The sequence below is a fragment of the Hypanus sabinus genome, chromosome 7 (genome assembly GCF_030144855.1).
Source record: "Hypanus sabinus isolate sHypSab1 chromosome 7, sHypSab1.hap1, whole genome shotgun sequence".
In the NCBI taxonomy this organism is placed as follows: domain Eukaryota; kingdom Metazoa; phylum Chordata; class Chondrichthyes; order Myliobatiformes; family Dasyatidae; genus Hypanus; species Hypanus sabinus.
The window spans coordinates 35346651-35364993 of NC_082712.1; the positions used below are offsets into that span (position 1 = coordinate 35346651).

General features: G+C 38.5%; 1 protein-coding gene across 1 annotated transcript in view; it reads right to left on the reverse strand.

Annotated features, from left to right (window-relative positions):
* jmy (junction mediating and regulatory protein, p53 cofactor) overlaps nucleotides 1–18343 on the reverse strand; it is a 108834-nt gene that overhangs the window by 31586 nt on the left and 58905 nt on the right. The window contains exon 3 of the mRNA XM_059974462.1: nucleotides 11028–11178. Within this exon, the coding sequence (XP_059830445.1) occupies nucleotides 11028–11178 (151 nt within the window). The remainder of the gene's footprint in view (nucleotides 1–11027; nucleotides 11179–18343) is intronic.

Genomic DNA, 18343 nt, shown 5'->3' on the forward strand with positions numbered 1-18343 from the left:
TAGTGATGAGCGTGGACACTGAAAAAGCATTTGATTTGGTTAATTGGAATTTTCTTTACAGAGTTTTAAATAGATTTGGTTTCTAAGACAATTATTAACACTATACAGACACTATATGACAATCCTACTGCTAGGATTAAAATCAATGGACATTTATTAAATAGTCTTATCCTAGAAAGGGGCACAAGACAGGGTTGTGTATGATCACCGCTACTCTTCGCGTTATATCTGGAACCATTAGCTCAATACACCAGAAAAAATGAAGATACCAGGGGAATTACTATTAAAGGGACAGAGCATAAATTGGCTTGTAATGCGGATGGCATTTTGATCTATCTAGGGCAACCAACATACTCTTTACCTAAATTGATGCAATCCTTTGAACAATATGGTCAATTATCAGGATACAAGATCAACATAGATAAAACCCAATTACTTTCATATTACTATAGCCAACCAAGAGAAATTGAAAGTAGATACCCCTGGGCATGGCACACAGAGTCTTTCAAATATTTGGGCATCATTATGCCAAAAGATTTGGCAAAGTTATCAGAATGTAATTACCAGCCTTTATATGAAAAAATTAAGGAAGATGTGGCAAGATGGAACCTGATTCCTTTTTTCAGTCTCAGTTCAAGGATTGAGTCTATTAAAATGAATATACTGCCCAGACTGTTATATCTCTTTCAGACCCTACCAATAAAGATTAATCAAAATCAATTCAATGAATGGAACAAGATGTTATTAAGGTATATTTGGCAGGGTAGAAGGCCTAGATTTCGTCTCAAAACTTTGCAATTAGCAAAGGAAAAGGGGGGATGGGATCTACCTTCTCTTAGAGATTATTATTTTGCAGCACAGTTGAGAGCTGTGATACGTTGGTGCAACCCATCATATGACGCTCAATGGAAAAACAATGAGGAGCGGGTACTTCCCATACAAGCAATTTTGGCTGATAACAACCTGCAAAGGTACATAAATAATATTGATAACCCATGGGTGAAATTGACTCTTAAAATATGGAAAACTACTATAAAAGAATATAATCTCGAAGGAGATATTCTTAAATGGTGTGCACACGACTCTGATTTTACACCAAATAAATTGGATGCTAGATTTAAGGACTCGACAGCTAAAGGAATAAAAGTTCTTTGCAACATAATGAAAGAAGGAACATTGTTCAGTTTTGAAATGCTTAAAGAGAAACACTTATTAGAAAAACTAGATTTTTAATCAGTATTTACAGATGCGACAATATGTTAACAAGACGCTTAAAAATGTAACCAAGGCAAGTACATGCTTGATAGAGCTATTTAGAAAAGCATATAATTCAGGTTACAGTAGTAGAATCATTTCAAGCATGTATAAGAGTTTGTCAAATCTTAAAACACATTTGACTTCATACATTACAACAAAATGGGAGATAATTATATCTGAGGAAGAATGGTCAACAATATGGAGGTATCAATGGAAGTGTACTAGTTCACAGAAATGGAGGGAGTTTGGATGGAAAAACTTACTAAGATATAAGAAAATAAGATATTTTATTACACCACCTCAGAAATCCCATTATGATAGTAACCTCCCTGTTTGCTGGAGAAATTGTGGAAATCAAAATGCAGATCATTATCATATTATTTGGGACTGCCCTGTTATCAAAGACTATTGGAGGGGTATACACAATGCCCTACAAGACACCTTTAAATGTGAAATACCCTTAGAGAGTAAGTCCATGTATTTTGGGTATATTACTCAAGAATGGTTGAAAAGAGATAAATATTTAATGAATATACTGTTGGTGGCTGGTAAAAAGACTCTTACTAGGAAATGGTTATCACAGGAGAGCCCAACTTTAAATACATGGATGGAAATTACAATGGACATTTACTAAATGGAGAAGATAACAGCATCTGTTAATCATAAGCTGGAACAATTTGATTCATACTGGGAAAAATGGTTTAACTACGTAATGCCTCATAGGCCTGTCTTTATTCTCACAAATCAATGAATATATTGTAAAAAAAAATCACTCCCTACTTGTACATAGTTCTTTCCTTTTGCTCGTTTTTTCTTTCCACTCTTTTCTATACGTGTATACATCAGATAAATACTTTGTGGAGATTTGTGATATATATGATATGATATATATGTACAATGCCTGAAATACATCTTATGGAAATGTTTGTTTGATGATGAACTTCAATAAAAAAAATTTTAAAAAAGAGAAGGAATGTCTTCAGCCAGAGATGTGAATCAGGAGGGCTGTGGAGGTTATGCAATTGGATATACTTCAGGCAGAGACTGATAAGTTACATGGAAAAGGTGGGAGAATTGGGTTAAAAAATCAGCAACGATTGAATGGAAGAGCAGAGTCCATGGACAAAACAGCCTAATTTTGTTCCCATCTCTTATAGCCTTATGAGTTACTATATACAGTCGGCCCTCCTAATCCACAGTGGATTGGCTCCGGGACCCTTCGCAGATACCAAAATTCATGGATGCTCAAGTCCCTTATTCAACCTGTCTCAATCCGGTGGACCTTAGGACCCAGCAGAACCCCAGACCTTATTTAACCTGTCTCAGTGCAGTGGACATTAGGACCTAGCGCCAGAGCTCTGAATGCGCAGTGTTTCTGTTCACAAAAATAATCACGATCATGATTGAAAATAAAGTGGAAATAATAAAGCAATCAGAAAGAGGTGAAACACCATCGGTTATTGGGAAAGCATAAGGCTACGTCGGTCAACGATTGTAACAATTTTAAAGGATAAAGTGAGAAAGGTTCTGCTCCAATGAAAGCTACAATTACTACTAAGGAAAGCAGTGGTTTAATTATTGGGGTTTGGGGTTTTGGGTTTTTGATCCTCCACATTAACCCGACACGGTGGAGACTGCACTCGGGAGTGATCTGTCCGGAGTCCTGAGAACTTCCATTCCCAAGTCCGGCATTGAAACATACGTTCTTAAGTGTTTTATATGCATAGAAAGGTAAAATATATACTATGTACTAAGACAAACATTTGACTAACCAACACTAAATAATACCAGATGTACCTGTTCTGACTTACTTAGTAAGAGAACTTCCGATTTTTTTTCGATCCCGATGCACGATAACCCACGCGCATCCTCCCATATACTTTAAATCATCTCTAGATTACTTATAATACCCAATACAATGTAAATGCTATGTAAAATGGTTGCTACACTGCATTATTTAGGGAATAATGACAAGAAAAAAAAGTCTGTATATGCTTGAACAACAAGTGCTGAAAGAGCACTTCCGGGTTTTCGCGATTGGTTGAATTCACGCATGCAGAATCTGCGGATAAGGAGGGCCGACTGTAGTTTCTGGTACTTAACCTGTCACTAACGATGATACATATATCTCCTCCAGGGCTTCCATAACTTCTCCTCTAGCTTCTCAGTTTTCTTGAATACACCTGATCAGGCCCCAATGCTTTACCTACCCAAGACATCTGGTACTTCCTCTGCTGTAATGTAGACTATTCTCAAGGCATTTCCAGCAGCTGTCCCAGGTTCCATCGTCTTCATGTCTTTCTCCACAGTAAAAATTGAGAAGAAATATCCACTGAGGACCTTGTCCAGCTCTCATGGCTCCATACCTAGATGACTTTATGTCTGTGGACTTTTTTTTACATTAATTTAAAATGTGCATGCCTAAATCAACATGTGACAAATCAGTAAGTTTGGATCATGTCATCCAAATTTAATTTTTTTGAACAAGAAATTGGATGAAAGAAGCTCAGTAGTCATCATCTTTTCAGACTTCAAATAAATTGGTACTTACTGCCTGTGGGAATTACTGGCAAAGCCTGGTTACTCTTTTTCTCTTAATGTACTTATCTCTTTGAGATAAAAATCTCTTTGGAGTTTTCTTAATCTTCTCTGCCAAAGCCCCTTTTTTGCCCTTCTGATTTCCTTCTTCAATATATTCCTGAATCCCCTAAATTCCTCTAGGGATTCACTTAATCCCAGCTGCCTGTACCTAACCAAAGCCACATTCGCTCTTCTTACCGGAAAGTCATGAAGTTTCTTACCGGAAAGTCATGAAGTTACCAGGCAGTACTCATGAAGCTGGGCATCAAGAAACTCTGAAAAAGCTTAAGTTAATGGGTATTGAAGGAAAAACTCTACACTAACTGGTATCATACCTAGGGATGAAAGAATGTGGTTGAGTTTATTAGAGGTTAGTTATCTCAGACTTATTTGCTTCAGGAGTTCCACAGGGAAATATTTGAAACCAGGCATTGTCACTACTTAACCAATTACATTCTCTTCACCATAACGTACAAAGTTAGCAAACGATTAGAAAATAAAACAGCTCTTCGGGACAAAACAGTCCGCATGGATCACATCCGCACTCGCCGGCACTGAAAATGCAGATTTTGCTGTCTTGTTACTATATTCAGAAATGCACTGACTTTTTTCCTCAAAACACCTTCGAAGAGCAGTGAATGTTGCCACCAAGAAAGTTCTTTTCATATTCAGCACCCCAGTTTGGAAACATATCACTATTCCTTTATTCTTGGCACTAGCACAGAGGTAGCATTTTAACTACACGGACAACTGAAACTGTAGAAAGCATGAACTTTTCAAGGGTAGTTCTGAATGGGCAATTCAGAAAGGTGGAAGGTCCTGATGGAATACTTGGTAAGGCTCTGAAAACTTATGCCAACCAACTAGCGGGAGTATTCAAGAACATTTTCAACCTTTCACTGCTATGGGTGGAAGTTCCCACTTGCTTTAAAAAGGCAACAATTATACCAGTGCCTAAGAAGAATAATGTGGGCTTATGACTATCGCCTGGTAACACTCACATCGACAGTGATGAAATGCTTTGAGAGGTTAGTCATGACTTGACAGAACTCCTGCCTCAGCAAGTCCTGGACCCATTGCAACTTGCCTATCACCACAATAGGTTGATGGCAGATGCAATCTCAATGGCTCTCCACATGGCTTTAGACCACTTGGACAACACAAACACCTATGTCAGGATGCTGTTCATCAACTATAGCTCAGCATTTAATACCATCATTCCCACAATCCTGATTGAGAAGTTGCAGAACCTGGGCCTCTGTGTCCCCTCTGCAATTGGATCCTCGACTTCCTAACCGAAAGACCATAATCTACTTGGATTGTTGATAACATATCCTCCTCGCTATCAACACTGGCGCATCTCAGGGGTGTCTGCTTAGCCCACTGCTCTACTCTCTATTTACACATGACTGTGTGGCTAAGCATAGCTCAAATACCATCTTTAAATTTGCTGACGATACAACCATTGTTGGTAGAATCTCAGGTGGTGACGAGAGGGTGTACACGAGTGAGATATGCCAACTAGTGGAGTGGGCCGTAGCAACAACCTGGCACTTAATGTCAGTAAGACAAAAAAGCTGATTGTGGACTTCAGGAAGGGCAAGATGAAGGAACACATACCAATCCTCAGATGGATCAGAAGTGGAGAGAGTGAGCAGTTTCAAGTTCCTGGGTCTCAAGATTTCTGAGGATCTAACCGGATCCCAACATATCAATGTGGTTATAAAGATGGCAAGACAGCAGCTATACATCATGAGTTTGAAGAGATTTGGCATGTTAACAAATACACTCAAAAACTTCTATAGATGTACCATGGAGAGCATTCTAACAGGCTGCATCACTTTCTGGTATGGGGGCAGCTACTGCACAGGTCCTAAAGAAGCTGCAGAGGATTTTAAACATAGTCAGCTCCATCTTGGGTACTAGCCTACAAAGAACCCAGGACATATTCAGGGAGTGGTGTTTCAGAAAGGCAGTGTCCTTTATTAAGGACCTCCAGCAGAACATGCCATTTTCTCACTGTTACCATCAGGAAGGAGGTACAGAAGCCTGAAGGCACACACTCAGCAATTCAGGAATAGCTTCTTCCCCTCTGCCATCCAATTCCTAAATGGACATTGAGCCTTGGACACTACCTTTTTTAAAAAATATACAGTATTTCTGTTTTAAAATACCTATTCAATATACACTGTAATTGATTTACTTGTTTATCTATTATTATTTTATTCATTCTTTCTCTCTTCTAGATTATGTATTACTTTGAATTGCTGCTGCTAAGTTAACAAATTTCACATCACATGCCGTTGACAATAAACCTGATTCTGATTCTGATAAATGCTGGCTTTGCCAGTAATTCCCACAGGCAGTAAGTACCAATTTATTTGAAGTCTGAAAAGATAATGACTACTGAGCTTCTTTCATCCAATTTCTTGTTCAAAAAAATTAAATTTGGATGACATGATCCAAACTTACGGATTTGTCACATGTTGATTTAGGCATGCACATTTTAAATTAATGTAAAAAAAAGTCTATTAGAACATGTATACCTCTGAAGTGTATACAATTTAAAGATCACACACTTACAGAATTATTGCCAAGATAATAATATGACATTGCATTAGGCTGAAAATAATCCTGTTCATGACAAAGTTCCTACTAAAGTAGAACCTTCTGACATATTATCCTTTAGATGCAATATTCTAGAAGAAAGATTGCCTGCAAGTTAGAATCATAGAATAAATGGCCTTTCAAAGTTCAAAGTAAACTTATTATCAAAGTACATATAGTTGAAGTCAGAAGTTTACATACACCTTAGCCAAATACATTTAAACTCAGTTTTTTCAACCTGACATTTAATCCTAGAAAACATTCCCTATCTTAGATCAGTTCGGATCACTACTTTATTTTAAGAATGTGAAATGTCAGAATAATAGTAGAGAGAATGATTTATTTCAGCTTTTATTTCTTTCATCACTTCCCCAGGAGGTCAGAAATTTACATACACTTTGTTAGTATTTGGTAGCATTGCTTTTAAATTGTTTAACTTGGTTCAAAACATTTTGGGTAGCCTTCTACAAGCTTCTCACAGTAAGTTGCTGGAATTTTGTTCCATTCCTCCAGACAGAACTGGTGTAACTGAGTCAGGTTTGTAGTCCTCCTTGATCGCACAAGCTTTTTCAGGTCTGCCCACAGATTTTCTATTGGATTGAGGTCAGGGCTTTGTGATGTCACTCCAAAACCATGACTTTGTGTTGTTATGATCCCAGCCCCCTCCTTTGTGAGAATCGCAAGAGCACCCATTGAGGGGGGGGGGGGGGGTCAGTAGACCCAGGAAGTGGGAGAGAGAGAGAGACGTGCTGAATAGACTCAGAAGTGGGAGAGAGAGAAATGTGCCGAAGAGCACGTTCCACCCGGGATGCAAAATAAGGCGACAGTGACTATTGTCTCATGGAGACCACGTGAAAAGCCCTCGGGCAAGGTGGGCAGGTTGAAAGATTGCATCATCCCAACCTGATTGACACCTGCGACCCCGTGAGGAAGTATAAAGGAGGGTCTAAGGGGGACAGCCCCTTCAGACGCACCAAGACAACACGAGTGTGATCCCGCAGCAGCGGGAAGCCATTCTGAAGGAAGCCACGTGCGTTAGATTCCGGGATTGGAATTTGTGGCTGGAATCACGGAAAACTGCTTTTAACTAACATCGGGGAGAGGGAACCAACGCTCCCCCGATTTCACGGAAGCTCCATAAAGACCCGGCAAGTTTTTTTCCTCTTCTCCCCAATCTCTCTCTCTCAGTCGCCCCACGTGAAACCCAGCGATTCCCAAAAGGCTGAAGCCTGCAGACTTCTGAGTGACTTTTATATTTCCAACGGACAATCCATTAACCCCTAGACAACAGTAGAGTTCACTTCTTAATGATGATTATTACTATACCCGCGCTTTAGATTGAGCATTGATGACGAGCATTATCTGAATGTTTGTATTAACCTTACTTTTGTGCCCCTTTATAAATAAAAACGTTAGAAAATAGTGACATCAGACTTCAACGGACATCTCTATCTTTGCTGGTAAGTTATCCAGTTACAGGATACGTAACAATGTCCTTAAGCAATTTTGTCACAACTTTGGAGGTATGCTTGGGGTCACTGTCCATTTGGAAGACTCATTTGTGACTGAGCTTTAACTTCCTGGCTGATGTCTTGAGATGTTGCTTCAATATATCCACATAATTTTCCTTCCTCATGATGCCATCTATTTTGTGAAGTGCACCAGTCCCTCCTGCAGCAAAGCACCTCCACAACATAATGCTGCCACCCCCATGCTTCATGGTTGGGATGGTGTACTTTGGCTTGCAAGCCTCACCCTTTTCCCTCCAAATGTAACAATGGTCATTATGGCCAAAGAGTTCAATTTTTGTTTCATCAGACCAGAGGACATTTCTCCAAAAAGTAAGATCTTAGTCCCCATGTGCGCTTGCAAACTGTAGTCTGACTTATTTTTTAAATGGTGGTTTTGGAGCAGTGGCTTCTTCCTTGCTGAGCAGCCTTTCAGGTTATGTCGATACAGGACTCGTGTTATTGGGTGTACAGATACTTATCTATCTGTTTCCTCCAGCATTTTCACAAGGTCCTTTGCTGTTGTTCTGGGATTGATTTGCACTTTTCACGCCAAAGTACGTTCATCTCCAGGAGACAGAATGCATCTCCTTCCTGAGCAGTATGACAGCTGCGTGGTCCCATGGTGTTTATACTTGCGTACTATTGTTTGTACAGATGAACGTGGTACCTTCAGGCATTTGGAAATTGCTCCCAAGGATGAACCAGAGTTGTGGAGGTCCACAACTTCTTTTTCCTGAGGTCTTGGCTGATTTCTTTTGATTTTGTATGTAAACTTCTGACCCACTGGAATTGTGATATAGTCAATTAAAAGTGAAATAATCTGTCTGTAATCAATTGTTGGAAAAATTACTTGTGTCATGCACAAAGTAAATGTCCTCAATGTCTTGGCAAACCTACAGTGTATTAATATGAAATCTGTGGAGTGGTTAAACAATGAGTTTTAATGACCAACCTAAGTGTATGTAAACTTCTAACTTCAACTGTATATGTCACCAAATACTACCCTGAGATTCATTTCTTGCAGACATGCACAGAAGAATAAAGTAGTACAATAGAATCAATGAAAAACTACACATAACCAATGTGCAAAAGACAAACTTATGGATGGATGGATAATTGAGAACATGAGCTGTAGGAGCCTTCAAAGTCATCAGTTCATTAACTACTTATTCACATGAGCACTGTACCAGTTTCTAACTAGTCCCTAGTTAAAAAAAACGTCTTCCTCAGATCTCCTCTCTTACCCATATCCTAAGTCTATGTCTTGTAGTTCTAGATACCTCTGCTAAGAGGAAAAGTTCAGAAGTTTTCTACTATCTATCCACATTATACTCATAATTTTGTTTAAATCTTTGAAGAATTCATTCAAATTGCTCAAACAGAACCACTTCCAAACAAAATCATGCTATATGATTAATCTTTTCCTTTCCAAATGCAGATTATGCCATCAGAATCTTTTCCAATAACTTTCCTACAACTGAAATGGAAAATGAAATGGAACAGAACAATTAAGACTGTCCAAACTTTTGAACAAATCTAGGAGTTTAAACCTATGATAAATTATAACTAATAACTTTACTTAAACACAAATTAGAAAAGTCTCGGTTTAGAATACTGCACACTTCATGCTTTAGGTCAATGATTTATCTCAGAATGGCTATTTTGATGAAATTCAATGAATTTTACTTTGCTCTTTATAAACACTGCCATTCAAACTCAAGAAACAGCTCAACTTTCACATATGTGATTAGAACCTGGGGCCTATCACTGATTCAGCCCCATGAACCTATCTCCCCACCAATGGAATCTCATGGAATGCTCTAGTATAAAAACTGGCAGTTCAAAAGCTACAATGATTTCTCAGGATTCTAAGGATAAAACTCAAATACAGAGCAAGGCTACTCCTTTGATCATGTCTGAGAAATGAAAATAATGTAAATTAGCTAGAGTTAATTTTACCACAGCCCTGAAATTGCTTGTTACATGTCCACAAGCTAAAATTAGCTCCAGCTTCGCCTTCAGAATAGACTTCTACTGGGAACCACGTCCCTGCATTTCAGTGTGGCCACCTCAGTACGAGCAGCCAGTTGGAAACCAGGGAGACACTGACATCTACTTCATAAATGTCCAAGCTGTCTAAGTGGTTGTACTTATAAAAAGGTAAAAAAAAACATACTGCTTAATAATTAAGAACTTTTACTATTTTTCAATAAAATAATGAAAAGTGTACCTACACACCTTTCCATAAGATCAATAAAACTAATAGAACAGAAAAGCAACTGCTTCCCTTTTCCCTCGAGGATGTGAATGGGAATTGCTGTGCTTGCACTAGTTTTAGATCAATGCAGGCAAAAGACACAGATTTCCCAGTCCAAGAAGATCATGTAGACAGCAGTAGCACAAGGGCAGTAAGCAGCACAGTGGGAAATACCAATGCCAACTTAGTCTGAAAGTAGTGCTTCAAAATGGGACTTCTTTAAGAATGTGTAGCTAGGTTCCTGTATTAAATCTGGTTGGAGGGACAAAAGATCTGCCCCAATAAAATAAAGAACCTGGTTTATATTAATGTTAGTAAGACAACTATGTGCACGCAAAAATACATTAAGTTCAAATGTGGCTTGAGCTGAAGAAAACAGCTCTATGCAGCAGCCTTAATTGCAGAAAATAATATGATGTGAAAGAAAATAGATAGTGTCACATGGCTGATACTTCAGAAGCATAACTGTAGATTAAATCTTAATTTCAATATACCTGCCTTGAGCACGTACATCCTTTACTGGCTGAAAGAACTTACGGACTAATTATAAATTTGCATCTTCATCTTGATTAGCACAAGATTTAAAATGGCAAAGATGTTTTTTCACCTTTCTCCCCTTAGGAATATTGAGAATCCCATTGAAAACTTATGAGCTATATGATACCAAAAATTATATTTAAAATTCCTTGAGTGCACAAAATTAAACATCTATAATTATCTATGGTTTTTTTGTTCAATTTTAAATTTCCATCTACATCTATGTGTAATACTGGATAACACCTATGATTGGTTAATGGAGAATTCAGCTTAACCACCTTTCTGAGCTTTGGCTGTAATCTCAAAGTACTTCACTGTCAAATCCTGTATAGACAGTACAGCTCTCTGGGCTTTTCTTTGCCAATCAGAATCTTCCTTCTTCAAACTTTCGATTCTGCGTGGTCCAAGATAATCATTCTCCAATGAGATCTGTACAAGGAAGCAAATATATTTAAAAAAAAACAAATGAAATATTTATACCTGGAACAGATTTCAGCACAATTACAATATTAAACAGGACAAGTAGCTTCAAGATGTATTTAGCATTGCTATAAAACGCTGAACTGCTAACTTGAGCTTTTACATTTGCAACCCCACAGTTAGAACATAGACCAGTAAAGCAGTAAGCCCATAATGTCCTCAGAGCACAACACTGAATTGAACTAAAACTCTCCTTATCCCTCTATATCCTGCATTTTCATATATCTATCTATCTGCTTCCACCACCTCCTCACCCCTCAGTAGCTTATTCCAAGCACTGACCAGTTGTTGTGCAAAAAAAAAACACTTCCCCCCTTACCTTAAATGTATGTCATCTCTTAACAGATAATTCCACTGTGGGAAAAAGATTCCAAGTGTCCACCCTATCAATGCCTGTGATAATATTTAAAACCTTTCATCTAGTCTCTCCTCAGCCTCTATAATGCTCAAGAGAAAACAACTCTAGTTTGTCCAACCCGTCCGTAAACCTCTTCTACATCCTTTCCAATGCATTCACATCCTTCCAACAATGAGCTGATCAGAATCCCACCCCATAATGGCCAGAATTGCACACAATAAAAAGATGAAAACCAAAATTGGTAAATACAAATAATATCTCAAATCGATTTCACAAACTATTACCAGTTAAAATGTGTAAGCATGCTCACGTACAAAATATATGTACATGGACACAATCTATAACTATAATGGTGAATATTTTTACAAAATTCAAGTAGACAGTGTAAGAATATTTCACATAATGCATATCCATCTATAAATAAAATAGAAAATATTTAATATTATAAGATTCATACAATATTTACACAAGACCAGTAAGTCTCATGGAAAAGCATTCAAATTCTAAGTAGAGCTCATGTCTGATTTAATTGATCTAAATAAAGCAGCTCTTATTCAAACCTGGGGATGAAGAAGGGAAGAAGTAGATTTCTTCAGTTTGATAAAATTTAAAGAGAAGCCCACTAGCTTTAAATTATTTTGCCTTCCAGTCATTTAGAGGGGCTATGAAGTAAAATGCCAAAGAAAGAAAGGGATAATCAGTGCTAGGAATATAGGGAGTGAGAGAGATACAAACTGGATACGATGGAATGAATTACAATGCTATAATATACATAATAGTGAAACAGAACACACATTCCTAAAGAATTAAGCTCAAGTGATTTTATTTATAGATATGGAGCGGAACAAATCCTTCTGGCCCAACCAGTCGTGCTGCCCAGCATCTCATTTTTCAACCCTAGCTTAACAGCATGACAATATATAGTGGCATGCTAAAGTTTGGGCACCCATGGTCAAAATTTCTGTTACTGTGAATAAGTTAAGTGAGTAGAAGATGAACTGATCTCCAAAAGTCATGAAGTTAAAGATGAAATGTTCTTTTCAACATTTTAAGCAAGATTACTGTATTATTTTTCTTTTGTACAATTTTAGAGTGGGGGAAAAAAAGGAAAGGAGCACCATGCAAAAGTTTGGACACCCTAAGAGATTTGAGCTTTCAGATAACTTTTATCAAGGTCTCAGATCTTAATTAGCTTGTTAGAATTATGGCTTGTTCACAGTCATCATTAGGAAAGGCCAGGTGATGCAAATGGCAAAGCTTTATAAATACCCTGACTCCTTAAACCTTGTCCTAACAATTAACAGCCATGGGCTTAGCACTCTAAAAATTAAAATAAATGATGCCCACAAAGCAGGAGAAGGCTATAAGAAGCTATCAAAATGTTTTCAGGTAGCCGTTTCCAAAGTTCATAATGTAATTAAGAAATGGCAGTTAACAGGAACAGTGGAGGTCAAGTTGAGGTCTGGAAGACCAAGAAAACTTTCTGAGAGAACTGCTTGCAGGATTGCTAGAAAGGCAAATAAAAACCCCCATTTGACTGCAAAAGACCTTCAGGAAGATTTAGCAAACTTTGGAGTGGTGGTGCACTGTTCTACTGTGTAGCCACATCTGCACAAATGTGACCTACAGGGAAGAGTCATCAGAAAAAAACCTTTCCTGTGTCCTCACCACAAAATTCAGCGGCAGAAGTTTGCAAAGGAACATCTAAACAAGCCTGAAGTATTTTGGAAACAAGTCCTGTGGACTGATGAAGTTAAAATAAAACTTTTTGGCTGCAATGAGCAAAGGTATGTTTGGAGAAAAAAAGGTGCAGAATTTCATGAAAAGAACACCTATCCAACTGTTAAGCACGGGGGTGGATCGATCATGCTTTGGGCTTGTGTTGCAGCTAGTGGCACGGGGAACATTTCACTGGTAGAGGGAAGAATGAATTCAATTAAATTCCAGCAAATTCTGGAAACAAACATCACACTATCTGTAAAAAAAAAAGCGCTGAAGATGAAAAGAGGATGGCTTCTACATCAGGATAATGATCATAAACACACCTCAAAATCCACAATGGACTACCTCAAGACGTGCAAGCTGAAGGTTTTGCCATGGCCCTCACAGTCTCACGACCTAAACATCATCAAAAATCTGTGGATAGACCTCAAGAGAGTAGTGCATGCATGACGGCCAAAGAATCTCACAGAACTAGAAGCCTTTTGCAAGGAAGAATAGGCGAAAATCCCCCAAACAAGAATTGAAAGACTTAGCTGGCTACAGAAAGTGTTTACAAGCTGTGATACTTGCCAAAGGGGGTGTTACAAAGTACTGACCATGTAGGGTGCCCAAGTTTTGCTTCGGGCCTTATTCTTTTTTTGTTATTTTGAAACCGTAAAAGATAGAAATCTTTAACTTTATGCCTTTTGGAAATCAGGTCATCTTTTACTTGCTTAGCTATTCATAATAATAGAAATTTTGACCGGGGTGCCCAAGCTTCTGCATGCCACTGTACAATAATCAAATAACCTACTAACTGGCATGTCTTTGGATCATGGGTGGAAACCAGAGCATTGGAGGAATCCCACACAGTCACAGGGAGAACATACAAACTTCTGACAGATGGTGTTGGAACTGAACTCCAGAACGCCCTGAGTTGTAATAGTGTTGCACTAACTGCTACACTACTGTGATGTTGCCAAACCAAGACACCAAATATAAAAATAGATTAAGGAAGAAATATGATCAAAGTACTTTATCATGTTATAGGAAGGACCTACATCTACCACTGCAATCTAATCACAGCATCAATTTACTTCCTGAACAATCAAGTTTTTGGCTCTTAATGGGAAGTGCACCGCAATCATTAATCACCGTGTGCTTAGAAATACTTACCACAACTAAGCCTTTTTTATTGGGGAAAAAAAAGGAGAAAATGATAAATGTCTTAGTATTTCAGTTAATCGACGCTTTACGTTTAGTCGCTAATGAATGATTACTGCTTAGATACTGAATGGCACTTACAAAGGTCAATCATCTTGTTTAATAGCGAGTTTGAAAGTTCAGTGCACCGGGCCTAAGGCAAATTATGCAGCTGAAAAGCAAAATGCTGCAGATGTTGAAAATCTGAAATAAAAGTAGTAAAAGCTTTTTCCATTGAGAGTACGGGAGATTCAAACAAGAGGATATGATTTGAGAGTTAGGGGGCAAAAGTTTAAGGGTAACACGACGGGGAATTTCTTTACTCAGAGCGTGGTAGCTACGTGGAATGAGCTTCCAGTAGAGGTGGTAGAGGCAGGTTCGGTATTGTCATTTAAAGTAAAATTGGATAGGTATATGGACAGGAAAGGAATGGACGGTTATGGGCTGAGTGCGGGTCAGTGGGACTAGGTGAGAGTAAGCGTTCGGCACCGACTAGAAGGACCGAGATGGCCTGTTTCCGTGCTGTAATTGTTATATGGTTATATAAATGCTAGAAATAATCAAGACTGTTTATTATCATTCCCTGTACACAAGTGTATGGAGAATAAAATAATTGTTACTCCAGATCTGATACAGCACAAAAAACACAAAAGATAAAGAATACAATAATAAAACAAAATAAATATATACATACACAAAAGATAGCATATATACATAGATTTATTGCATCTCCATAAAGTGACACTACACTGTACATAAGGTGATTATGTAGTTGTTAATCTGTTTTATTGTTTGGGCAAAGTAACTGTTTTTGTTTCTGGTGGTTCTGGTATGGATGCTATGTAGCCTCTTCCCTATGGAACTGGGACAAACAGTCCCTCAGCAGGGTGTCTGGGACCCTTCATGATGTTACTGGCCCTTTTCCAGCATCTACATGATTATGGGTAGGCTGGTGCCAGTGATGCTTTGGGCAGCTTTGACTATCTGTTGTAGAGCCTTCCTGTCTGCTACAGTGCAGTTTCCATATCACGCAGTGATGCAGTTTGTTAGGATGCTCCCTACTGCACATCTGTAGAATGATATGAGAATGGATTGCAAAGTCCAGTTCTTTCTCCTTAGAAAGCAGAGGCATTGGTGAGCTTTCTTGACTGTGTAGGAAGTGTTCTGAAAGCAGGAGATGTTGTGAACTCTGAGGAGTTTGAAACTACTTGCTGTTTCCACTGCTGTGCCATTGATGTAAAGAGGGGTGTGACTGGTACGAGTTCCCCTTTAGTTGATAACCATCTCCTTTGTCTTGTTGATATTAAAGAAGAGGTTTTTTGCCTGGCACCAGGCCCTGAGCTCTTCAACCTCCTCTCTGTAGGCTGTCTCATTATTGTTGGTGATGAACCCCACCACAGTCATGTCACCGGTAAACTTGATGATGTAATTGCTTGGGTGTTTGGTCATGCAGTTATGTGTGAGCAGAGCATATAGCAATGGGCTCAGCATCCAGTCTTGTGGTGGCACCCATGTTGAGGACGATGGCGAGAGAGCAGCAGCATCCTGACTATGTGAGGACTGTTTGTTAGGAAGTCCAACAGTAGTGTATCTAGACACAGAAGTAGGAGTTTGTTCACTGTCTGTGGGCAATAGTGCTGAATGGCAAAGTGAAATCCAGAAACAGTATTCTAACAGAAGTGCCCTTGCTTTCAGTCCCCAGTACATTTTCTGTTCTCTGGCCACTGATTTCTATCCACTCCCTAGTATACATCTAAAAATAAATTAGCCTCTTCACAACTTCAAAGTTTAAACTTGAAAGTAAATTTATTATTAAAGTACATAAACATCACCATATACAACCCTAAGGTTAATTTTCTTGCAGGCATACTCAATAAATCCATAACAGAATATTAATCATAATAAAACCAATGAAAAACCACACCAACGGCTATTAACCAATATGCAAAAGACAACAAAAGAATAAAAATAATAATAAATAAATAAACAAACAAACAATAAGTATTGAGAATGTGAGAATAAGAGTCTTTGAAAGTGAGTCCATTGGCTGTGGGAACATTTCAATGATGGTGCCAGTGAAGTTGAGTGAGTTTATCCCCTCTGGTTCAAGAGCCTGATGGCTGTGGAACAACAACTGCTCCTAAAAATGCTGGTGTGAGTCCCAAGGCTCCTGTACCTCCTTCCTGATGGCAGCAGCGACAAGAGAATATGCCCTGGGTGGTCGTAATGCCTGATGATGGATGCTGCTTTCCTACAACAAAGTGTTGTGCAGATGTGCACAATGGTAGGAAGGGCTTTACCCATGCTGGACTACACTGTATTCACTACTTTTTATAGGATTTTCCGTGAAGTACATTGGTGTTCATACTAGGCTTTGATGCAACCAGTCAATATACTCTCCACTACATATATAGAAGTTTGTCAAAGTTTTAGATATCATGCTGAATCTTTGCACACTATCAAGTAGAGGTGCTGTCACACAATTGCACTTGCATACTAGGCTCAAGAGAGGTCCTCCAAAATAATAACACCAAGAAATTTAAAGTTACTGAGACTCTCCACCTCTGATCCTCCAATGAGCACTGGCTCATGGACCTCTGGTTTCCTTCTCCCAAAGTCAATGTCCTTTGTCTTGCTGACAATGGTCTTGGTCTTGTTGTTCTTAAGGCACCACTCAGCCAGATTTTCAATCTCTCTCCTATATGCCGATTTATTACTGCTTTTGATTCTACCTTTGACAGTGGTGTCTCAGTGAACTTGAATATGGCATTGGAGCTGTACTTAGCCATATAGTCACATGTATAAAGCAAGTAAGCACACAACCTTGTGGTGTACCAGTGCTAATGGAGATCATGGACAAGAACTGACTGATCTGTACACGAGGAAATGGAGGATCCAATTGCACAAGGAGATATTGAGGCTAAGGTCTAGGAGCTTACTGATTGGTTTTGAGAGGATGATGGTATTGAATGCTGAGTTATAGTTGATAAAGAACATCCTAATGTATGCATCTTTGCTCTCCAGATGTCCCAAGGCTGAGTGAAGAGCTAATGAGGAGGCATCTGCTGTGGACCTGTTATGCCAGTAGGAAAGTGGCTCAATTACCATCAAACAGAATCAGATTTATCATCACTGTCCTATAGGACATGAAACTTGTTGTTTTGCAGCTGCAAAGACAATAAATTACTATAAATTTCAAAATAAATAAATAGTGCAAATACAGAAATATTGAGGTAGTGTTCAAGAAGCTGTTCCAGGTTTGTTGAATGTGGATCTTCAAGCTCTTGTACCTCCTGCCCCATGTCAGTAGCACACCCTGGATGGTGAGGGCCTTTAATGATGAGTGCTGCCTTCTTGAGGCACTACATTGTGAGATATCCATGATGGTGGAGAGATGTGATAGAGGCCAAGACTACAAACTTCTGCAGCCTCTTGCAATCCTGTTCATCGGAGTCTCCATACCTAATTGTGAATGCTCTCCACTGAATATTTACAGAAATATTCAAGTAGCTTTGTTGACATACCAAATTGCTTCAAACCTCTAATGAAGTTCTAAGAGCCCCTGGCATCCCTTCTTCATGATCTGATTACATTCCAGCTTTTGGTCATTTTCTTCAATCTTGAATAGATTAGTGCTAAAATATTTGCTTAGTAGCAAATAGTAGTAAATATCTATTTGTTTAATAGAGTTACTACAGACATTCAAGCTAATCTAATCCTTTTTATAGTCCTTGTTACCCAAGGTGAACACAACAACATTAACATGATTTGCATATATTACCTATTTATATAATAGTTCATGAAATCAATGTAGTTTTTAATAATCCTGTATATCTACTGAAGTTCATCACT